At 40.1% G+C, this 22,606-nt stretch overlaps 1 protein-coding gene across 1 annotated transcript in view; it reads right to left on the bottom strand.

Moving 5' to 3' along the window:
* Nucleotides 1-3,109: 3,109 nt before the first annotated feature.
* Nucleotides 3,110-22,606, bottom strand: part of CPXM2 (carboxypeptidase X, M14 family member 2) — a 69,237-nt gene continuing 49,740 nt past the window's right edge. Inside the window, exons 7-13 of the mRNA XM_064716690.1 lie at nt 20,409-20,532; nt 19,309-19,505; nt 18,318-18,497; nt 16,908-17,205; nt 12,588-12,727; nt 11,141-11,240; nt 3,110-5,888 (exon numbers count right to left, since the gene is read on the bottom strand). Coding sequence (XP_064572760.1) covers nt 5,638-5,888; nt 11,141-11,240; nt 12,588-12,727; nt 16,908-17,205; nt 18,318-18,497; nt 19,309-19,505; nt 20,409-20,532 — 1,290 coding nt within the window. The 3' untranslated portion in view covers nt 3,110-5,637. The remainder of the gene's footprint in view (nt 5,889-11,140; nt 11,241-12,587; nt 12,728-16,907; nt 17,206-18,317; nt 18,498-19,308; nt 19,506-20,408; nt 20,533-22,606) is intronic.

Below are 22,606 nucleotides of genomic sequence, written 5' to 3'. Positions count from 1 at the left end.
GGCTGCTGACATAAGTGATGTATTGAATTTTATAAAGCAGCTGCTGCAAATTAGGAGAGAGAGTTAATGACTAGAATAATTAAAATATCAGGTGGTTGAGATTACTCAGTGTAATAATAGGTGGGAATGGTTACTGTTTTCTCTAAACACCAGCAGTATTTCAGAATACATAGTGCAATGCTCTTTTGTGGTGTTTTGGTGGAAAAACAATCACTTTCAAAAGTGCTGCTGTGATGTGAAAATCCAAATATTCTTTGCTGACATCCAGTCATGCTCCAGGAACCTTCCTCTGGGAGAGGCAAGTGCTTGAAAGGGGTCTGGTCTGAAGCTCAGTTTAGTAAAGAGCACAAAACTGTGGGATATTGGTTAATCCAGCCTCTGGAAATCACCAAATACCAGCAAAGGGAAGGTGGATTTAACACCTCTGAGTGTGACACCCAGCAGGTGAACAGAGGCATCAAACTCCTGAAAAGGCAGATTAAGTATTAAAAACATGCACCTGTAAAGCACCTTTGTGTTCAATGCCTGGAGTTTTTTTACAAGCTGTCAAAAATCCAATTATTGTCATTTTTAACTGATGAAAACACTCATTTACCTATTAATTGAAAGGTTTCACCAAAAATTGTTGAGTCTGAAATTTGTGAAATGTGTGATAATATCCTTTATGTGCCTAATGAGAAAAACTCATTAAGAGTTTTTCTCATCAAACTCATGAGATGATAATTAAACTCAAGCATGTGAGCAATGTTTAAAATTTTAATGGAAGCTGTAATCTCCATCAAAATCAAATTGAGTCTCTTGTCAAGAGGACAGAGAAGCCACAAAAGCGATCAACAAATTTTTCTGCAAATCTCAGTGTGGCCTTGGTGGCTTTGTAAACCTCACCTAGCTATAAAGTGACCATGGATGCTTCAAAATGTTGATTTTACCAATGGAACATGGCAGAGAATGGTTATTTAGTGACAAGATTGCATTCACTGTTATGGCTTCATTGAATGCAAATTTTTCTGACAAAAAATCTTACAACATTACAGTGAAACACAGAAATGCCACCTGAAGTTCAATGACCTTCAAAAAGCAATTAAAGACCAGTAAACACTTCAGATTAAGTGTATAGATGTGATTTAAACTTGGAATTTTAAGGAGATATCAGAAGAAAACACTAAAACTTCTAGAAGTTAATCACCTGAAGCCAAGAGGATTCAAAACTGTTTATTAAGGACTGGAAAGAGCCAAAAAATCCTGTTTCTATGACAAAAGTACCCATGAAATCAAAGGTAAAAATCACTGATTCTTTCTCCAGGTGTGCAGCTGTTGCAGTAGGAGAGGAAAAGGGCTGTGAAAAGTTGTGTCCTTGGGGAGGGTGAAGCAGCAGAATTTCCCTGGGCTCTGGCTGGAGGGCTGCAAGGTGAGCACAGAGCTGGCTGTCCTGCAGCAGGAGGTGATGCCATCACAATCCATACAAATTATCTCTGCTTTTACACTTCCCCCTCAGGCTTACGGCTGCTGCCTAAATTCACCCAGAGCCTGGTGACAAAATAAAAGGTAAAAAAAAAGCTCCAAACTTGGGCTTTTTCAGAGCCACAGCAAAGGTGTGTCATGGCAGTTTTTAAAGGTTAATTAGTGGAAGGCATTGGTGTGAATCCATTTGTGTTCTGTTTCAAGTTTGTCTCTGTTTTGGTGTTTCTCAGAAAGGTCAAGCACCTGCCACAGTGTGACAAAAGAGACAAAGAAATCTGGCTGGGTCTCTGTCACTCACTTTGGGGACATGTCCCAAATTCAGTGAAAATAATGAGCTGAAGTTAGAGGAAAAAACCCACAACGATACATGGATAAGAGAAGGGAAAGTGGATGGTGACAGAAGCTGAAAATATGTGACAGCTTAAAAAATCCAATGAAAAAATGTATTTCCTAACTAGCACAGACAATGGTTTCATTCATTTTCATTTTCATCAGTGTTTTACCCACACAAATCTCAACCTCCTGGTAAAAGCCATACTCAGATGCTCCTAAAACTCTTCTGCTGCCAGTAAATTAAATTTGGATCAGAGATTACCAAATGGCAACACATTTCTACCAACTTGTTTACGCAGATATTGTTTCTATGGATTCCCAACCTGACTCACCCATCCCTGGCAGTGCCCAAGGCCAGGTTGGACAGGACTTGGAGCAACCTGGGATTGTGGAAGGTGTCCCTGCCATGGCAGGGGTGGAATGAGATGGACTCTGAGATCCTCCCAACCCAACCAGTCTGGGATTTGCAGAGAGACTGCAAATGAGAACTTCTGAGAGCTTCTTTGAGAGGTTACTGCACTTATGGTTATCGGGCTGGATGAGAAAACCTAGATGATAATGAAACCAATAAAAATGAGCAGCTGGATAACCTGACAGGGATAGTTAAGGAGAAGCCAGGCAGCTCCCACTGTGTTCTATGATTGTCAGGGCTCTGCATGGGAGCAGATGAATGATGGTTGGCATTATCAAGCAGAATGGAGCATCTCCTGTTTTAACCTTTCATTTGTTTAACCTTTCCTGTGTGGGTGAGGTTGTGCAGCTGAATTTCTTACTACTTGGAAAGGATTGTATTTTTCTCTTTTATATCAGGGATGATCAAGATTTAGCAAAGTTCTCACACAAGAGAACTGCTATAAGCTGTTCAAATGGATCTGTAATTACAATGGGGCTGAATCCACCCTCAAGTTTTATTTCTTGGCATCTCTGCAGGGCTGTCTGTTTTCCTCCAACACTAAAAGGAAAAGAGATTTAAAGCACAGACTCTGTGCTTTAAAGAAAAAAATTACCTGTTCTAAAGAGGTAAAAAAGGAGGCTAAATAGAAAACATTGGTATCCAGATTTACTGGCTTGTGGTTTGGATGTGTCTGAAGGTAAAATAATGGTGCTGTGTATTTCAAAGGAAAGGAACATTTTCACTCCCAAGTGCATAACTACAGCAGTAAATAGGGCACACATCAGTTTGCCATCATTATATCCAGGGCAGGCATAAACAGCATGAGACATTCACACATCTGATATTCCTGGTAAAACTCCTTGGAGCCTCAGTGCTTTCCAGTGCTGGACAATCAGAAAATAATTGCACAGACAAGTCCACTTGACAGCTATTAGGCCATTTATTTAGGAATGCCTGGACTAAAATGGAGTAAGGTCACCTGCATTAGTCCCAGGTCTGCTGTGCCCAAACTCGTGAAAGCACTAGTGACAGCCAGGAAAGAGCACCAAAGCCACTGTCCCCAGCACCTGAGGCCATCCAGTCTCAGCCAACAGATGTCCAAGGATTCCCCATCAAATCCATTCCTTCTTATCAAATGAAAAATAATTCCTCACAGGAAGAACCTCAGTTCTGAGAACAAAGCACAGGAACCTCAAGGTTTGTAAAGTTAAACTCTCACACCATTATCTCAAGGTAGAAAGACCTCACCTGCCAGGACTAAAGCAGTGGTTTCCACCTTCAATCCCATTTAAATTTGGCTATTTTGTTCCACTTCTGCCAGTGCATTCCAACCAAAATTGGTTTTGTGGGACTCCAGAGAGAACCCACCCAAAAAACTCAGTTCATAACCCAAAAAAACTTGTGTGCTCTTAATCTATCGTGATGGTCATAAAATCTACATATGCAAGTGAACACAACAAATTTAACTGCAAACAAATTGTCTGCTGTCATTACTCCATATTCCAAAATTATTTCACTTTGTTACCTGCACAAAGACATGATTAATCCCTTCCCACCTCTCAAGAAAAAAAATATCCCTTCTTGACAAACTGCAATTATATTTGCTGCACAGAAATACATGGCATACAGGATGCTGTAAGGGTGCAAAGAGGGTGAAATTAGTAAAATATAATTCCACAGGATGGAATGATTGGATGAGTTGTTTACTTCTGTTACTTAATTGAAATGATACAGACTTGGAGGCGTTCCATAATTTCAGTCACAGGGAATTAAAAGTGCACTCTTCTGTTTCATAGGAGCCTTTGCTGTTAGTTAATGGTATCTGCAGAACCAGGAAGGGCTGAAATTGCCTAAGAAATTTAGAAATATGATTATTTACTATGCAAGGGCTCTAGATTATATTTTTCATTCTGCAGTCTTTTGTCTTTTATGTGTTTCCTTCATTCCTTGACAATAAAAAAATAATTAATACAGATGGCACATGGTATTTTTACAGTAACTTTTCTACTCTGCTTTATTTTTTCCTCAGTTTAAATGATATTTTGCTGAATGTCTTTTCCAAGAATCCTATCAAACTGGCAAAAACTGTAAATAGCAATCAAAATGTTTAAACCAGAATTGTATTTGGAAGAGTAGGCTGCAGTCTGCTACCAAGCATGTTCAAAGATGTTTATTTAGCCACAGACTGGCTAAAATCATGCAGCTGACTGGTTTTTTAGGTGTAATTTAGGTAATAACATTGAAGCTAATGGAGCAAAGTCTTATTTTCATCAGCTGGTACTTTCCTTCACAGGGAAAGTGTCAGAATCAACATCAGTTGATTCTTTCCTAGATGTGCTCTGCATCTTTCCTGAACCTCAGTCCTGTTCTGCTGTACAATTTTACTACTCAAAAGCCAACAATAAAGCAAAACTCCTGCTCCCAAAGAGGCATGAGGCCAGAAAAGCAGCAGCAAGAGGAGCAGGCCTGCAGAGGAGCCCAGAACCCCTTGTATGTCACAGAAGGCAGTAGCATGAGATGAGCAGGAGCACAAAAGGCACCTCAAGTCAGGCCAAAAATCAAGAAAAAAGATGGTATCAGGGGATTTGTGAATTAAGCACCCCTCAGTGACTAAGCCTCTCCTCTCATACATGACACAAGTGGCTGTATCCTCAGGAAAAGCTTTGTTCAGGTCCTTCTCCCACGTCAGGGAAGAACTGCCACACCACAGTGGTCCTGATCCCAAAACCTTTTTGTCAGGTTTAGTTCATGGAGTGAAATTGCAGCCTTGAAAAGCCAGAGGAGAAAACACTCTGGAATTTAACTCTGGCAGCACAAAGCATCCTTAAATCTAAACAACCCAAGCAGGAAAGCAAAGGTGGGTTATTCTCTGCAGGCTTTTTTCCTGAAATATAGTGCTTATCAAAGGGGGAACTTTCAGAGAAAGAGAAATTCTGACACAAGCTTTAATCACATTAAACAGAAGTTGTCGCCTCTCAGCTTTTCCTCCCATATGAGAATAAAACATAAAGAGTGTCAAAACTTTTCTGAGTTGCAAAAATATACCAATTTCATACTTTAGATGCTTTTCTCAATTTTTCATTCAGAACACTTCACGTTTGTAAGTATCTATTTTTGCTGCTGTTGTTTTTTATCCTTTCTCTTCAATTTTAAAGAAAACAGACTGACAAAGGATTAAACAACCCAACAAGCAAAACATTTCATTCCAGCTCAACTCAAAACACCTTCCTCCATTCTCCCTGTCCCTCCCCTCAACCAGGGGCTCCTTTTGGCTCGACTTCATTCTGACTTTTTTTTCCCACCAAAAAATGAGAACCCCCCCCGAGCATCCATCCAGCTCCACAAACAGCAAGGCCTCATGGTGCAGAGAAAAAGGCATGAAGAGATGGGCTATGTAACTCTCACTACGACTACAGCCAGGCTGGGAGAAGCAGAGCTGGCGCTGCGCTCTACCGCCGCTGCCACCGCCGCGCCCGCTGCCGCAGCCGGCGCGCCGCCAGGCTCAGGGGCTGCTTCCCAAACTTCCTCATGATCTCCTTGATCCTCGCCAGGTTGGTCTTGGAGATGGTGAAGTCGCACTGGGTGGCGCCCATGTCGTAGCCCACCTCGCAGGTCTTGGTGGCGGCGGTGTAGCCCTCGGCCTTGACGCCCACCACGTACTCGCCCGGGTTGAGGAGACGCCAGTAATCCCCGTCAGCTCCTGGTGGGGGGAAAAATGATGGTTTTCAGGGCTTTGGCCCTTTCTCCTTGAGGATAGGGGTGTTTATAAAGTCACAGAATTGCTGAGGTTGGGAAACATCTCTAAGATCCTCAAGTCCAACCATCAACCATCCCCATCATGATGACCACTCAACCATGCCCTCATGTGCCATGACCACAGATTTTTAGAACACTTCCAAAGATGGAGACTCCACCACATCCCTGGGCAGCCTGCTCCAGTTCTTTAAAACCCTTCCCATGAAGAAATTTATCCTAATATCACATCTAAACCTTTCCTGGGGCAACCTGAGTCCATCAGATGAGGATCCAGAATCACATGGGATAGGCTGATTTGGAAGGGACCCACAAGGACCATCGAGTCCTTTCCCCTTTCTCCTTGAGGACAGTGGTGTTTATAAAGTCACAGAATTGCTGAGGTTGGGAAACATCTATAACCCTCAAGTACAACCATCAACCATCATGTTGACCACTCAACCATGCCCTCATGTGCCATGACCACAGATTTTTAGAATGCCTCCAAAGATGGAGACTCCACCACATCCCTGGGCAGCCTGCTCCAGTTCTTTAAAACCCTTCCCATGAAGAAATTTGTATCCAAACCTTTCCTGGGGTGTCATGGACATATTTTCTGAAAAATCCCTTTGCCAGGACTTTTCTCCTGAGAAGCTGAGAAGCCTCAGAGGAAAAGAAAAACAATAATTATCTGCTGCTGTGGAATGCAACAGGTGCATCTTTGATTGGTCTTATGTAGTTGTTTTTAATTAATGGCCAATCACAGTCCAACTGTCTTGGACTCTCTGGTCAGTCACAAGATTTTGTTATCATTCCTTTCTACTCCTTGCCAGCCTTCTGATGAAATTTTTTCTTCTATTCTTTTAGTACAGTTTTAATATATAATTTTCCTTTAATATAATATATATCATAAAATAATCAATCAGCCTTCTGAAACTTGGAGTCAAGATTCTCATCTCTTCTCTCGTCCTGGGACCCCTGTGAACATCACCACACTGGCGCAACCTGAGTCCATTAAATGAGGACACAGAATCACACGGGATAAGCTGATTTGGAGGGGACCCACAAGGACCATTGAGTCCAACTCCCAGCCCTCACCATCCCCAGAAGTCCTTGGCCATGGGTAAGATGACACCACAGGTAGAACCCTCCATTCTCACACCAGGAGGGTGTCCAAAGCTCCCTCACCACAAATACCCCTCCTCATCCTGCCAACCCCAGAGAAAGACACACCTCAACCATATTTTCCAAATTACGCAAAAAGGCTCCAAACAAGCTGTAGGTTTTTGGCAGTTGGAAAGGCCTGAGGAAAAATCTGGTGATTCCCATGGGGTAAAAAAGACTTCTGCCAAACCAATCCTAACTGAGGGATCCAGAGGAGCCCCAGTGAAATATCCACATCACACAACCCTGATTAGACTGCCAGGACACAGATTTTGGTGCTGTTTGTTAGGAAAAGTGTGTGAATACATAATATTAACTCACTTTGAGGAGTAAGTAAATATTCCCTTCTATCAAGCCTTACATTGGGGTTTATTACACTGATTTTCCTACAAAGTAAATTCACCAGGATATTTAACCACCTGGTTTAATGTAAATGCACAAACCAAGCTCCTGCAATCAACTAACCTACTCAGAAAAATGTATTTTAGCACCTCATTGAATCAGGAGTTTTTGGTTTCTTCTTTTTCCCCACGAATGATCTCAGATATATCCATTTTATGTACCCATATGTGCATCAGGATTGTTTAAAGCTTCTTTTAAATATGATTTTAACCACCGAATATTCTTAGCTGTGAACTGAAAAAGGGGAAAAACTGTTACCTAAAATTAGTTTTTCACTCTGTCCTGGAGGAACTCCCTGTGAAGGAAAGTACATATTCAAATATGCAATTCCATGTAAAAATAGAAATGGAACATCGCCTGCATGAGGAGGGGTTGGGGTTTTTTAGCACTGATGAGACCTGACAGCCTTACTAACACCAGCCTGGGCTCACTGGCAGTGCAGAGCGTAGCAAAAACTGAAGATGATTTGCATAAAAATATTTTTTATTTGGGGAAGAATCAGGCTGGTCAGCCTCTGTTTAAAGAAACAACGTTTTAATTTAGGGTTTGGTAAAATAAAAAATGTGTTTGCAAACAGCAAGTGTTAACAAATGGCAATATTGATGATACCCTGACAGTGTAGCCTCTGGGTATGCCAGAATTGTCCCTGATCAGGTCCATTCTTACATCCCAATATGATCAGGGGCTTTTAAGTCAATTTGACCACATTTGGGGTGATAATAAGGCCCACATTTTCAGTTCCTCATGACTCAGGCATTTTTAGGAAACGCTCTAAGAGAGGCTCTTTTATTCAGCTCTCCCTCACCACTGGGACTGTTGGAAGCTGAACAAAAGGCCAAACCACAAATCTGCCCAAATTCCTCCTATTTATCCCCAAGGGCTCATTTTCAGCTGTAAATGCCCTGGCAATACCAGGGGCCAGGCAGAGGGCTCTGCATCCCCTGTGGGTGGCTGTGATCACATCCCTGCTCCCAGCCTGGCTTTAGCCCCAGGACTGCAAAGCTGACCCACATTTTCCTGACACATTTAGCAGCCACTTCATCACAACCCCACACAGGGCCAGGAATAAACCTACACATTCACACCCCATTGGGAATTCACTGCAAAGCTGGGTATTAAACCTTCAGCAGGATGCACATTCCCTGTTTCCACTTAGACAGGAGTATTTCTGTCAGCTGTCAGTGCCCAGAATTTAATACCAGGCTAAAAGGTTGGGGTTTTCTGAAAATCAGATTAAAACCAGTAAAAAAAAAATAATCAGAACAGATGGCAAAAAGAAACACAATTAAAAACACAGATAAATTTAGTAAATAATAGGTTTGCTGAAATAATAGGTTCCAGTGGGAGCAGGCTGGAGGCAGACTGCATCCATACCCACCTACTGGGGCTGGAAAGGGATTGCCATGTCTGCTTTGATAAAATAACAATGCATTACAGGACAAAGATAGCATTGCTATGAATTTAATATGTCAGACTACTCCATAAATTCTGCAATTAAGAGAAATGTCCTTTGAGCCTGATAGGACAGAGCTTAGTTACAATTAAGCAATTGCAAAAGTGCAAAAGCAATTTTTACATTTAAATGTGCTAAACTGCAGTGATTTAAATACATTATAAAAATCTTTCTAATGCTTTTTTACCAACAAAAGACTCTCCAGGAAACCTGGCCATAGTGCTGCATACTCAAAGCACTATACACAACTTAAACTCAACTTTTCTGTATGGACCAGGCATCCAGGTCCATGGATGCTGAATGAGGCTGGAGAATGGTAATACCAGAATTATGCTTAGCTTGGATTAATTAAATAAATATTTAATAGGTAAATATATTTAATTTATTAAACATTACTAGATTCTACTTCAAAATCCTTGGGTTTTGGTACATAAAATGAAAATACATTTATGAAATCACTGCAAACTTACCAAAATATTCATAAAAATTTCTCTGGACACTGTGAAATTAAATTAATTACACCTTAGTTCAGAAACCACACAGAAGCATCTGTCTTTGAACTCTGGCTGTGACAACGAGTGTTTCACCAGGAAGAAACTGCATATTTCTCCATCAATATTTACTTTGTCATTTCCCAAATTACAGGAGGCAACCCCCAAAACTGTCTTGGCACCATGGAGGGGGAAAGGTGCATTTTTCCACCCAACTGAACTCTTTCTGCAGAGGTTTTCTCACAGAATCCAGCCCAAATATGACTGTAACAATGTGGAATCACTCAGACTTAATCAATAGTTACATCTGCATTGAGAGAAAATGGAATAATTCCCCACAAAGCTCTTGCCCCTGGAATCAATGCCTTCAATTAGCCCATTAATGGTGTTAGCTGAATGTCAGCATCCCTCTCCTTCCATCAGGGATATTGTATCCAGGAGAAAGCCAAACCAATCTGCTTTTATTTCAGTCCACAGGAAGAAGCAAAGGAATTTTCTCAAACCTTTAAATGTTATTACAGGGCTTTTACAGGCAACTTCTGTCTGGCTCCACAGGGCAGCTGACCACGGTAATGCAGCAGTGAAACAGCAGAGCTCTGCTCACTTGAAACAAAACTTTTGTGAATAGAGATCCTGGCCATAATTCTTCCCCTGCTTGGCCTATTTTTACATCAAGGCAACTCAGGGGTTTAAATGGGCACATTTTTCATTTTAAAAGGTATAAATGAAGGGAGACTGCTGACAATTTGCCTTCTTTCTCTGGAGTTATACATGTCATTTTAGCTTCTTGGCTCCAGCATAAATCCTCTAGTTTCAGGGACTAATGAGATGTGTATTGTTATCTGGATAATATGAAACAAGATAGAACTTTTATGTTCCCAATTCCACAGTGATTCCAGAGTGTAAGCTTAAACGTCTCATTAAAAAGAAAAATTAAAGGGAATTAAATAAGTATTTTTATTTTTACTAACAAATGCAGATGGCCTTGAGCCATGGAGGCTCAGCAATAAGTCAAGATGTAAATAGCTGCAAGACTCCCTGACTGTTACAAGGTGGATTTTGAGATCTTGCACATTTATTGCACTTTATTTTTATTTTTTTTCATGACAATCCAGAGTACAGAGAGCTGGAGATTAATCACATATTGCATTAACTCAGAGCAGTACATTAATTTTGTTAACAGAGTAACACAACCCACACTTTATGGCAGACTTTCAGCACTGCCAAGGCTTCCAAGACAGGAAAAACCAGCTGATTACTTTAATTCCCACTGTCATTTCCCAGTGGTCCCATTTTGAAATATTTAAGGCAGAATCATTATTGCCTAATTAAGTATCTGTCATTCAGTGCTTTCTTTCACAATGGAGACACAGTAGCACTGAAATTAATCATAAACTAAGTTAGATATTCCAAGATTCATTATTGGCTCAGATCACCTCTTGTGGCAAACATGGAAGATTTGGAAGTCACAAAGCTCTATGATATTCCAAGGCCTGAAATCAGTTTATCTGCCTCACTCTGTGCCTCAGTGGCAAAGCAAATGGAAGTGGTAGCAAATGAAGAGCACAGAACCCCAGTAAAGAGATAAAACCCCACAAAATTAGCATTCTTAAAACATGTGGATATGGTACTTAGGAACATGGTTCAGTGGGTTTGTTTTTAAACCACAAATCTGTTCTTTTGATATTTTGTATTTTTGGGTTTTTTTACCTGTGCGAATGTCATGGTTGACGCCTTCCACTGAAATAACAGCATTTGGGATTCCCTTTCCATGCACATCTTTCACAATGCCTTTGATGCCACGATGGACCTGGGAAGAGAATTAAAATAGCAAGTAAATATTGCACAGCAAAGAACAGTAATTGTCCTAGGAACTTACAATGAATCTTTAATTCCATAAGTGAATTATATTTTTATATTCCCACTTTATGGCTCACAACATTGTGAACATCATTATTAACCCTTTAGCAGCCCTTCAGGCATTAACTTGAGAATCAGTTTGTGAATTTTGTTAGGATTCCTGAGGCATCAAATTCAAGATATAGATAAAAAGAACAGATGAAGCAGCAGATGCAATATTGGGGTCTTTTTCCAGAAACCCTTTCTAGCATGCTCAGCACCCACATCACATTTTCAGAAGCTTCGTTCTTTATTCCCTGAAGTCAAACCAGCCTGGCTGAAGCGCTATGTCTATAAAAATACCAATAACCACATAATTAGTCATGCAAGAAAAATAGTAGGTGTTGGAACCCTACTTGCTCAGAATTTTAGACATTCTGTACTATCAGGCACTGACCCCCAAAAAACCACTACACTTATCCTAAAACCATAAAAAAACTTCCAGAATTAAATAATAAAAGTAAAATTATAAGTGTGTAGTTTAAGTAAAAATGTATAATATCACATAATACAAAACTTTAAGTTTAAAGTTTTAGAATATAATAATATATATAAAATAAAACAAAAGTTTTAAAACAGAAAGGAATCATTCTTCTTTACCTTCTTCGTCACCTTCTTCTTAATAAGTTTAAGTAGTATTATATAATTAAATAAAAAAGTGCACATTGCAAAACACAAGTAATAAATTAAGTTAAAAATAAAAATAATAAGTATCACTTCTTAATTAGACAATTTATCCTTAAAAAACTTTGTAAAAAATACAACTCCATTTTTAATTGATTAATAAAATACTGTAAAACACACAACTTATAAAACTAATATAAATAAGTATAAAAATATATCAATATCATAATATATAATATATATAATATATAATATATATTATATAATATAATATAATATAATATAATATAATATAATATAATATAATATAATATAATATAATATAATATAATATAATATAATATAATATAATATAATATAATATATTATATATATTATTATATTATATTATATTATATTATATTATATTATATTATATTATATTATATTATATTATATTATATTATATTATATTATATTATATTATATTATATTATATTATATATATAACATAGTATAAGGAATATAACATAACATATAATTATAAAAATATTATATATTATTAATGCATTATTGATAAATATAAAATATAAAAAGTAATACAAATAAAAACTAATAAACATCTAAATCCAAACACAAACTTTCAGGTGAATACCTGTTCCATAAAAACAATCAGGGACTCGCGGTTGTTTTCCCACTCCTCTGGCAGCTCGCTCTCGTGGGGATATTTGTCACAGCCAACATAGATGGAGAGCTCAAAGCAGTTTGTGTGCAGGTAGCTGAAGTCATTGATGCCTGCCAATATTGGGGAAAAAGGGAACAACTTCATGGCCTTTTTAATCTATTGGTCAGATCTGAGTTTTTACACAAATTAATGTAACTTCTGTAAACACAAGTTGGGCATTCATCCACCTGGCTTAGCCTGCAGATTTGGAAGGGAAAAAAGATTTTAGAAATGCCAAATGTTCTGTAACAAAGCACCAGAGGGCTCAAGGCCAGGTTGGACAGGTGGCCTGGGCTGCAAGATGTGGCTTTGGGTGTGTATTCAATTCCCATCTGTCAGAGCTGGGGCAGTTATCTCTGTTCATGGGGCAGTTTTCTTTATCTCTCCCACAACCCATCCTCCCTCCAGGAGATCTCTTCTGTTCATGGGCCATTTATTATTAATTATCTGCTGTTCATGGCCAGTGAGTGTCCCTGCAGGGCTGATCCAATCCCAGCATCCCATGGGGAGATGCTCCGCCCAGGGGAGGAGCCAAGCATTCCTACCTGGATCCAGTCTGGGCTTTGGGACACCCCAGCAGCCTCTGCCCCCTGCATTGCCAGAGGAGCAGCTTTGTGCTGCCCTGCATGGCCAGAGGGAGCCCAGGCCCATCTGCAGCAGCCCTGGAGCTGCAGAGGAAAACTCCCCCCTTGTGCAGGATCCCTGCTGCAGCAGAGCCACAGCTGGCACTGCAGGAGGGCTGAGCCCCCATGGATGGGGCTGGGACACCCCCTGATACACAGAGGGCAGGGCATGGTCTGATTCTGTCAATGGTTTTTTGTATTAGTGCATTTTTTATTTTTTTTATTTTCTTCCTTAATAAAGTACTCTTTATTAAGGAAGAGTTAAGGGAGGGGGTTTGCATTTTCCATTTCAGGGGAGGCTCCTGCCTTCTTTAGAAGACACTTGTCTTTTCAAAGCAAGACAACAGGCCTTGGAGCAATCTGGGATAGTGAAATTTGCTCCAAGCAAGGGCGGAACTCGATGGGCTTTAAGGTCCCTTCCAACCCAAATCCTTCTGGGATTCTATTGATGGGAAAGATGGGAGCACAACCAGGAGAAAGGTCTCTATAAGAAAAAATTGTTCTTTTTGAAGAAAGCCCTAAGCATTCCTAATCCTGGACATTGCCCACAAAGCAGCTCTCCCTGATGAGTGCCCTGGGTGGAAATGGAATCTGTCTGTGTTGGGTGGCAGGGAGCTGCAGCTGTTCACCCAATTCACAGAATTCCCATTTGATAGAGCCCTGAATGCCAGCACACAGAGCTATGTGCTCACAGGGGCTGTTATGTAAAAGTGATTTATCAGAGCAGTTGGTGAAGGAGTTCCTCAGTTTGGTTTCCTCCGTGAGTAATCTAACAGATAGAAAAGCCAGAAAAATCAAGGCAGTAATAATTATTTTATGTTACATATGGTGTCTGTAGTTTGTAAGAAAGGAAAGGGTCTCTTTTCTCCCTGTCATGGTGCTGCAGAAGATTGGGATTGCACTGTTGCTCTGCAATAGGGATTTCCATCAGGAATATCTCCTAATCAAGCCCTAGGAACCCCAGTGCCTCCAGTCTCTGAGGAGCTGCAGTTTCATTCTGCATTACAGAGCCCACTGTAACCTTTGCAAAGGGCTGGAGCACTAAGGAGAGCTGTCTTTACACACACAGCTCAAATATTTCCATTCTCCAGGTTTCTCTCCTGTTTCTCACCATTATTTTTCCTCCTTATTAGTTCTCCACTCTCACACAGATAACGAGATAAAGAACATGAACACTAGAGGAAGAAATTCTGTGAGCTTCACTTCTTCAAGTTCAACCTGCACTTCTAATAAGAAAATATTTTGAAATATGTTTGTTAATTGTTATGTTTTAATATTAATTGTTATGTTTTAAATAGCAATTTAAATTTAAATAGCAAATTAAATTTAAATAGCAATTTAAATAGCAATTGTTATGTTTTAAATAGCAAAGATTAGCAGGAGTTGCATTCATGGAGTGCTTCTGAGCAAGAAGAGTTAAACCAAAATCCCTGTTCCTGTCCAATTAGCAGTAGTCAAGTATTTAATGAGCCCTCAGTGCCTTCTGGAAGCAGAGCAGGAGGATTATATAATACAGATGTTAAACTTTTCACTTTTGTTGATGGGGAAAACCTAAACATCAGCCAGTGGCATATGCTACTCTACATAAATGTGCTTCCCCTCCACTTGAGAAACAGCCACAATTATTTTCCCCTCACATACTGTATAACATTCTGATTAATCTGCTGTGAAATGTTTTGCCATACACACTAATTGCTCAGTTTTAATACATGTATTTAAGAAAATGGCTTTGTGTTGCCAAGAGAAACTCTTTCCTTGTGCCTGAACATGCAAATCCAGCCTCAAAAACACAGGAAATAAAATTAAATCAATCCCTTTTTTGCCTTTGTGCAGTTTATCCAGTGCAGAAACTTTATATGTAAAATTGCTGGAGAACTTGCACTCACTGCAGTCAAAATAATGTGCAGGAAATATCATGATTGGGTTTTAAAGGCATGAGGAGGTGCTGGGTATCTGTGGTGCACATGCTTCTCTAGAGACTGAAATGAAATCTAATATTTCTAAATGAAATAAATATTTTAAAAATTATTTAATATTTATATAAATACTAGATATTTTCTAAATGAAATTTATCTAATGCCATCTAAATTTTCCCATGGCATGAGCAGTGAGAAGTTTCTGTGCAGGACCACTGCAAGGAAGCAGATGGAAGAGGAGAGAGGCAGTTTCAAGGTGTGGTACAATGAAGAGATGTCACTCACACAAAAGGATGGGTGGGAGAGCTTCGGCAAGCACTTTTTTAGAGGTCTTACCATAATGTAACAGAGCAGGACATAAATCATAATTAAAATATCATCAAGAAATAAAGCAAATCAGATGAAACAAATCCAAAATATAATTGGTCCTAAAAAATCAGGGTAATATTCAGCATCTATATTGTCCATCTTTACTTAATGGAACTCGGTGTGACAGCTGTTAGTGACAAGGCCAATGCCATCTTTTCTGGATTGATTCATAATGATGTTTCTTATTGCACTTAGGAAAATTAAATTCATAAATTAGATAATTAAGTGGTCAAGTTAGTTCTCAGAGAATGCTTTAGAATCTGTAGAAATGTACGGGATTGTACTTTCAGACCTAAGAGTTCAAGGTTTCCCCCAAACTCACCCAACAGTTTTTAACCTCCTGAAAAAATATTTGAAAAGCTAATTCTCAACTGTAGCCTTTAAAGGCTGGCCAGCACTAACTATACATGGGCCAACATAAAAGCCATAGAAGCCATGTCCAAAATCCCAAAAATGTTTATGCAGTGGACCTGCAAGTTCCAAACATGAGCCAGGTTCAGCTAAACCTGGGTTTCAGAGACACTGGCCTGCATCTGTTTGCTATTAGTGCTGCTCCTGTTGTCAGCCCACTGGTGGCAGATGCCTGTCTCATTTCCTAATTTCAGGGAATGTGCTGCTTGACTGATGCACTTAGAAAAACATGAGGATTTTGAGCAAAGGCAAACGTGCATAATGCTGTTAAAAATGGGTTTCTAATTGGGCTTTCCTGGAAATCAAGGTTTTGGCCACACCACAGGCCATGGCTTCCCCTCTGTGCTCCCTAACAGGGTGACAGGCTTGGGTGTGTGGAGATTGATCCAGGCTGTGATTTATCCTGGCAGCAGGAATGCCTGTGCAGCCCATGCAAAATTTAAGTGTAAGGACATCCAGGTGTTTTAGAAATAGGAGAGTAGCAGGCAAACAGTAGCTTTTTATGGCATTTCATTGCAGCTGCCAGTGAATGTGAGTGAGGGCTGATCTGAGGCTGAGTTCAGTCAGCAGGAGGCTGTAATCAGGATTTCCTTATCTGGAATCTCTCCCTGAAGTCCCTGCTTCAGCTCTGACACTGGCTATGGTGCTTGGCAGCAGTTTTCCTCTTGTCACCTTGTGTGGGGGTTTGGACTGGGTTGGTTTCTTCCTTACAAACAGTCTTGAGTGCACAGACTTCTTAAAGCTAATGCTTTGAATGTGCATTTGTGGAAAACTTGGCTGCAAAAATATTAGTCACTGGGTATTAACGACAGCAACGACATCTGGAAATATTCCTCCTAGAACACACATTTTTGTGTGCTGCAACACACACCAGGCAGTGCAGGCTTTACCCTAATTAGCAAGGGAACACTAATTGGAGCTTTGCCACTCACTTCCAGCCACGGTGTGCCACGAGGCTCCGTTGACAGTGCCATCCTCCTTCTGGAAGTCCTCGGTGTGGCAGGCCCTCCTCCTGGCGTCCGTCATCAGGCGGTGCGTGGAGGCGTACGAGTAGGCCAGCCAGCGGAACACGTGGTCGTCAGGGGTGGGAGTGTAGTCCTGGGTTTTCCACATGGACCTCACCATGTCGTAGGGATAGGCCACCACCAGCTCTCCCCCCTGCAGGTTGCCACCCAGCACAAAAGGGATTTTTTCCATCCAGGCGATGATCGCCCGCGTCTCCACCGCCACCTGGGAGAAAAAGCGACAGCAGATCTGGTTCAGCGTGGAAACCTGATTGTGCTGCTTCAAAGGAGAGCAGGATCAGGAGTTCCTGAGTGTGAAAGGCCAGCAGAAGGGATGTGGGCAAGGAGAAGGCCTTCTTTAAATTATGGTACTTGTCAGCCATTTTAGGAGGTCACAGACATCCCTTTAGAGCTAACAGAACCTTCACATCAGTAATTTATGGAACAGGAACATCAATGTCAAGCGAGGCCCAGAGCAGGAACTGACAGAGGTGTCAGATGGTGACATTGCTCCCCCTCTTTGCTTACAAAATAAAGGATTTTAAACATAGAAATAAAGGCCATAAATTAAAACACAGGAAGTTTCAACTCAAACTTTTACATGAGGGTGGCAGAGCACTGGAAAAGCTGCACAGGGAGGTCATGGAGTCTCCCTCTTTGGACACATCCCAAACCCACCTGGATATGGTCCTGTGTCACCCTGCCTTGGATTGATCTCCAGAGGCTCCTTTAAAGTGTAACTATTACATGATTGGGTGAGTCTAAAGTACTAAAAACTGCCACAGTGAAGCTGCTATTAACAGCTGACATTATAATTCAAAGGTCAGGCCAAAATAAGTTAAATTTCTGGCACTACAATCCAATAAATGACATTAGCATAAGCCACAGCACTGGGTATGCCTGATGATTCAAGGTAAGAATATATTTCAAGTAAGAGCAAGGAAGAAAATCCCAGGACAAATCTGTGAGTGAGTTTTCAAAGAGCTCATCTATGCCACAAAACCTGGGAGAAGCCTGATCCACAAGGCTGAGCTCATGCTGTGCTTCTCCTTGTCTACCTTGCTGCCTAAAAGTTGGGTTTGGAGTCCTCCAGGTTCTTGCAATAGCTGATGGAAAAGAAAATCCTCTAGGAAACAGTTTCTTCCTTGAGACCTGTCTCTAAATCCTGGGGGGAAATGGTGCTTTTGTGGTGCATTTTTATTTCCACTGACATAAAGGGAATTATTGACTTAGATCAGGTGTGGAACTTCACTCCCAGGTTATTCATCTCTTGAGAATGTAAATCTCACTCTCTCCGGACATCCCATCTTTTGTGTCCCCTCTCCTGGCCTTACTCACAGTGGCATTTTCAGACAGGTACCAGTCAGGGATCGGGATGTGATGGTTTGGAACTTTTCTTTTACTTTTCTTCTGATCTTCTGACTCCCAGAGCAGAGAGTTTAGGTCAGGGAAGTTATTGTTGATGTCAATGCCGTCCTGAGTCCATCGTCCTAGAGACCAGCCCCCCAGTTCTGAACCCTTAGATTTAAAAAGAAGATAAAGAAAAAGAAAGAAAATTAAAAATTAATGTTCATTTAGAATCCAGAAACCTGCCGAATGTTTGGGAATGTGCCAGAGGTAATTCCATACAGAGAAATGGAAGATTAATTATTTAATTAACTGTATTAAATCATTGGCGCTTTTCAAAAAATTTTGTATGAAATCTTGAATGAGGTGAAGGAAAACCCATGAAAATTTACTTGAGGTTAGCCAAAATATATCTGTCAATGGAGACAGCAGACATTCCCTCCCATGACTATGATTTTGACTTTCCTATTCAAGTCTTCTGCAGACTGCTCTGGAAGACTTTCCAGTGCAGTTGACCAGCCCCTACAATTTTTCCTGGTGTCTGTCTTCATCCAGACTGAATTATTACAATGCCCAACACATCATGCTCTCCTTAAAGGCACACTATAAAATTTCAGCTGGAGAGGAATGCAAATTTTCACGTGCTGAGCTTGGTTTCTAGTGAGAAACAGATTGCACAGATTTTCCATTTTCCATAATGGCGTTCCCATGGCTCTGTACACCTCAGGATGGTTTGCTCTGGCAGTCTTTGTGACTCTCCTTTCATGTACATTTTCCTGTTAGCCAACATCACATCAAACACTGTTTCTTTCAGCTTTTTCCCAAGATGGTTTGTGTCTACTTTGATGTGCCCATCTTTTCATTTTTAAATTTCGATCGCTCACAAAACGTGATCTTTGAAGAAAATAAAGACAAGAGGAGCATTTTTGATCCATCTACTGGAAAGAAAAGAATTCCTTGATGCGCTCATCATCCTAATTACCACTTTATAGGCCTTGTCATATCCATCAGGGTTCACTGAGGGCAGCAGGTGGATCCTGGTGTCCTGGATGAGGTGCACAATGCGTGGGTTCCCAGCCAGGTATTCCTGGCACATGAACTGCATGAGCAGAAGGATCAGCTCTCGTCCAAGCACTTCATTCCCATGAGCTCCTGCAATGTAGTGGAATTCTGGCTCCCCTGTGGAAAAAAAAACCAAGGAGCAGAGTTGTAGTCAGAGCAGCAAATCAAATCTCTATCAAAGAGCTTCAATGTCAATCAGCAACATTTCACTTAAGGAGTGAGGAGAAACGTCTCAGCTGCACAGATGAGAGGTGAAAATGTCACTTTGGAGAAATAAATTGCTTTCTGTTGCTATTTTAGAACTGGCTTATGTATTAGTGATATCTAAAGCCACTGAGTAAAAGCTCCAAAACTCATATTTGATTAAACAGATCTTTAATTATACTCACAGCTCCAGCATGTTAGAGGTAGATTTTACCAACAGTTTTGATGGTCTAAAAGTCACATGAAAAACACTCTGCTAGAAGAGAATTCTCCTAATAACCAATCTAAACATGTTATTAGTGTATTCATGGATACAGCAAAGCACAAAATTCCTTTATTCCGAAAGCTGTTCAGGCACTATCACAGTGAGAAGGACCAAAGACTGAATAAGTTTCTTCAGTGCTGAAGAATTATATCATGGTAGGAAATTGAACCCCAGACCTCATGAGTGAAAAATTATTTGGAGATTTGACCTGTCCCTGCAATGCATTAAGGTAAATTTCTATCCATAGCTACATCAATGCCATAACTAAAATCCATCCTCCAGTATTAAAGTTCACTTTTATTTTACTACTGTGAAGAATGATCATTAAAGAATTTGATCCCACATTCAAAATGTCCTCTATTTGTGCTCACCCTCCCCTTCCCAATTTAGAAATACAGCACCGAGGTTCCTCCCACATACATTTGAAATCTTTGCTGCCATGAATATAATTCCATCAGTGATAATTAGTGCAGATATGGAGGAAGAGGAGGGGGAAAAAAGCCAAATTCCAACACCCCTTCAACAGATTTAGTGAAGATTAAAATCCTAACCAACTTCGTGTTCTCCTGGGTTGTCAGAAATCTCCACTGCATACAGCTTCAGTCCTTGGTGGCTTTTTCCAATATTGTAAATTCTTGTGATATTTGGGCACATTTTATTCACAGTTTTCATCAGCTGCCAACAAAAAAAAAAGAGGAAAAAAAGAACATATTAAGACAATGCAGCATCACAACAGATCCATGATGAATCGGTTCATTCTAAATTGAATGTGGCACAAACTCTTCATTTGCTTCTCTGATTACCTCTTAGTTGCAAAAACTTTATGTTTAGTTCATGAATTTATAGCTCTGCTATCTCATTTTTAAAACATTATGCCATGGAGAGTAATTAAAATAATGAAGAGTGATTAAAACAACCACACCCTGTGAGGCACTATAGACAAGGGACTTGAGGTGACCCAGGGTGTCAGTGCACAGAAATGCATTTATTTTGCAGGTTGCCACATTTCAACAGAAATATGAATTTTTCCACTCTGCCAGCAAGCAGAGATATTGCATTAAAAGCAGTTCTATTTTAGCTAAAGGCTAAAACCCTGCTGTATAAATAATGTTACTGACTCAGACCTGTGTTTACTAATTTCTCTCCTCACACCTTCTTCAAACTGAAGCAAACTGAGCTGGCTGATGGTTCCCTGCATCCATGCAGCTCCATCCATGAGAAATGGGGAATGTGAGCCTGTAGTCTCAGAGCTCCTCTGAAACCCCTGACTCTGAAACTCTCACATGCAGGAGCTTTCCTGACGTGCCTGGCACTCCAGTGCTCACTGGATACCAGGAACATCAATTTAGAGAAGTGGTTGAAAGTATGGAAATGCTCATTAATAGTGAGAAAAACGCCCAGAACCAAGTTCAAAGTCTGTTACATTCAGTGGAAATATTTGTGTTGGCCTCAGCAAACTCCCCATCATCTCTTTAATTGCAAACATGTGATTATTTTTTGAGTCAAAGAACTTTTCCTGCATTAGACCTTTGTAGTGACATTTACTGTGACTCTTTTGGTAATGTAATGCAGTGGAGTTAATGGAAATACAATGCTGAAAATCAACATATCTCACATTTGATCTTCTCATTCTTATTTCCTACAAATGGCAAAATATTTCAACTATGATCTGGATTTGCTGTCTCAAAGATAAGGTTGTACTCAAATACCCACATCAAACATGTAACAGCTTCCTGTACCACATGAATAAATACAAATACATATATAGAAATTAAAAATTAAGAAATATTTTGGGCTGTGAAACAATCCTGCACACAAAACACAGTGAGGGTTCCCATTGACTGGAAGAAGAATACTGAATGCTCTTTTACAAGGAGAAAACTGGAGCTGCAAATTTCATCTTCCTAACCAGAGAGTTCTATTAAAATCACCTGACACTGAGAAAATCCCTCCCTCTCACAAATACTTGACTTATTGCAATGTAATGCGATGCTTCCAGAATATGGCCCAGGGAACAGCATCTCCTCCTCCCTCAGTGTTGACAATAAATCAAAAACCAGCATTTTTCTAGGATGCTTTGTGGTGAAGTAGCCATGAAAAGTGACAATAATGCATTTTTGGGGGGTTGGGCATGTATTTGATTGCTGTTGTTTGTTTGTTTGTTTTTAATAATAAGTTGATTCTGGCAGTTATTATTACACTTTGCCCTGAAGTTTTGAGAATAGTTTTGGGTATATAAGACTTGCTGCAATGCAACCCATAACATTCTGCCCATCAGCAATTAAAATCCAATGAGCTCTAAAAAAATTAACTATTTTGACACAGAAGAAAGCAGAAATTGGGAGAGCACACAGTTCACAATTCTCAACCACAGTCACAGATTTTCCATTTGTAAGAAGAGTGCAAAAACATTCTGGTTTAAAGCTGTGTGTTTTTTCCCCCAAGATATTTCTAACCTGACCAACCTGTCTTTCTGCAATGACAACATAAATGCATTTTATTTTATTGTTCTTGACAGTAATTATGCCAATTGAGTTCCTACTCGTCTAATCTTTGTGCTAAGAAATATAGGCCATGAAATCTCTACCAAAATAAACGTGTGACTCAGTACACAATTGCTCAATAAAACCCAGTGGTGATTCATGCAGTATAAATACACTGAAATCCAGCACACAGCAAGTGATTCACACACATCAAGTCCAAACATATTATCTTTATATTTGAAGGGAAAGTGGGCAGAAATATTTCT

This window comes from Zonotrichia leucophrys, chromosome 6 (genome assembly GCF_028769735.1).
Source record: "Zonotrichia leucophrys gambelii isolate GWCS_2022_RI chromosome 6, RI_Zleu_2.0, whole genome shotgun sequence".
In the NCBI taxonomy this organism is placed as follows: Eukaryota; Metazoa; Chordata; class Aves; order Passeriformes; family Passerellidae; genus Zonotrichia; species Zonotrichia leucophrys.
Note: the sequence above shows the minus strand (reverse complement) of the source record. Positions and strands in the feature narration are given on the sequence as shown.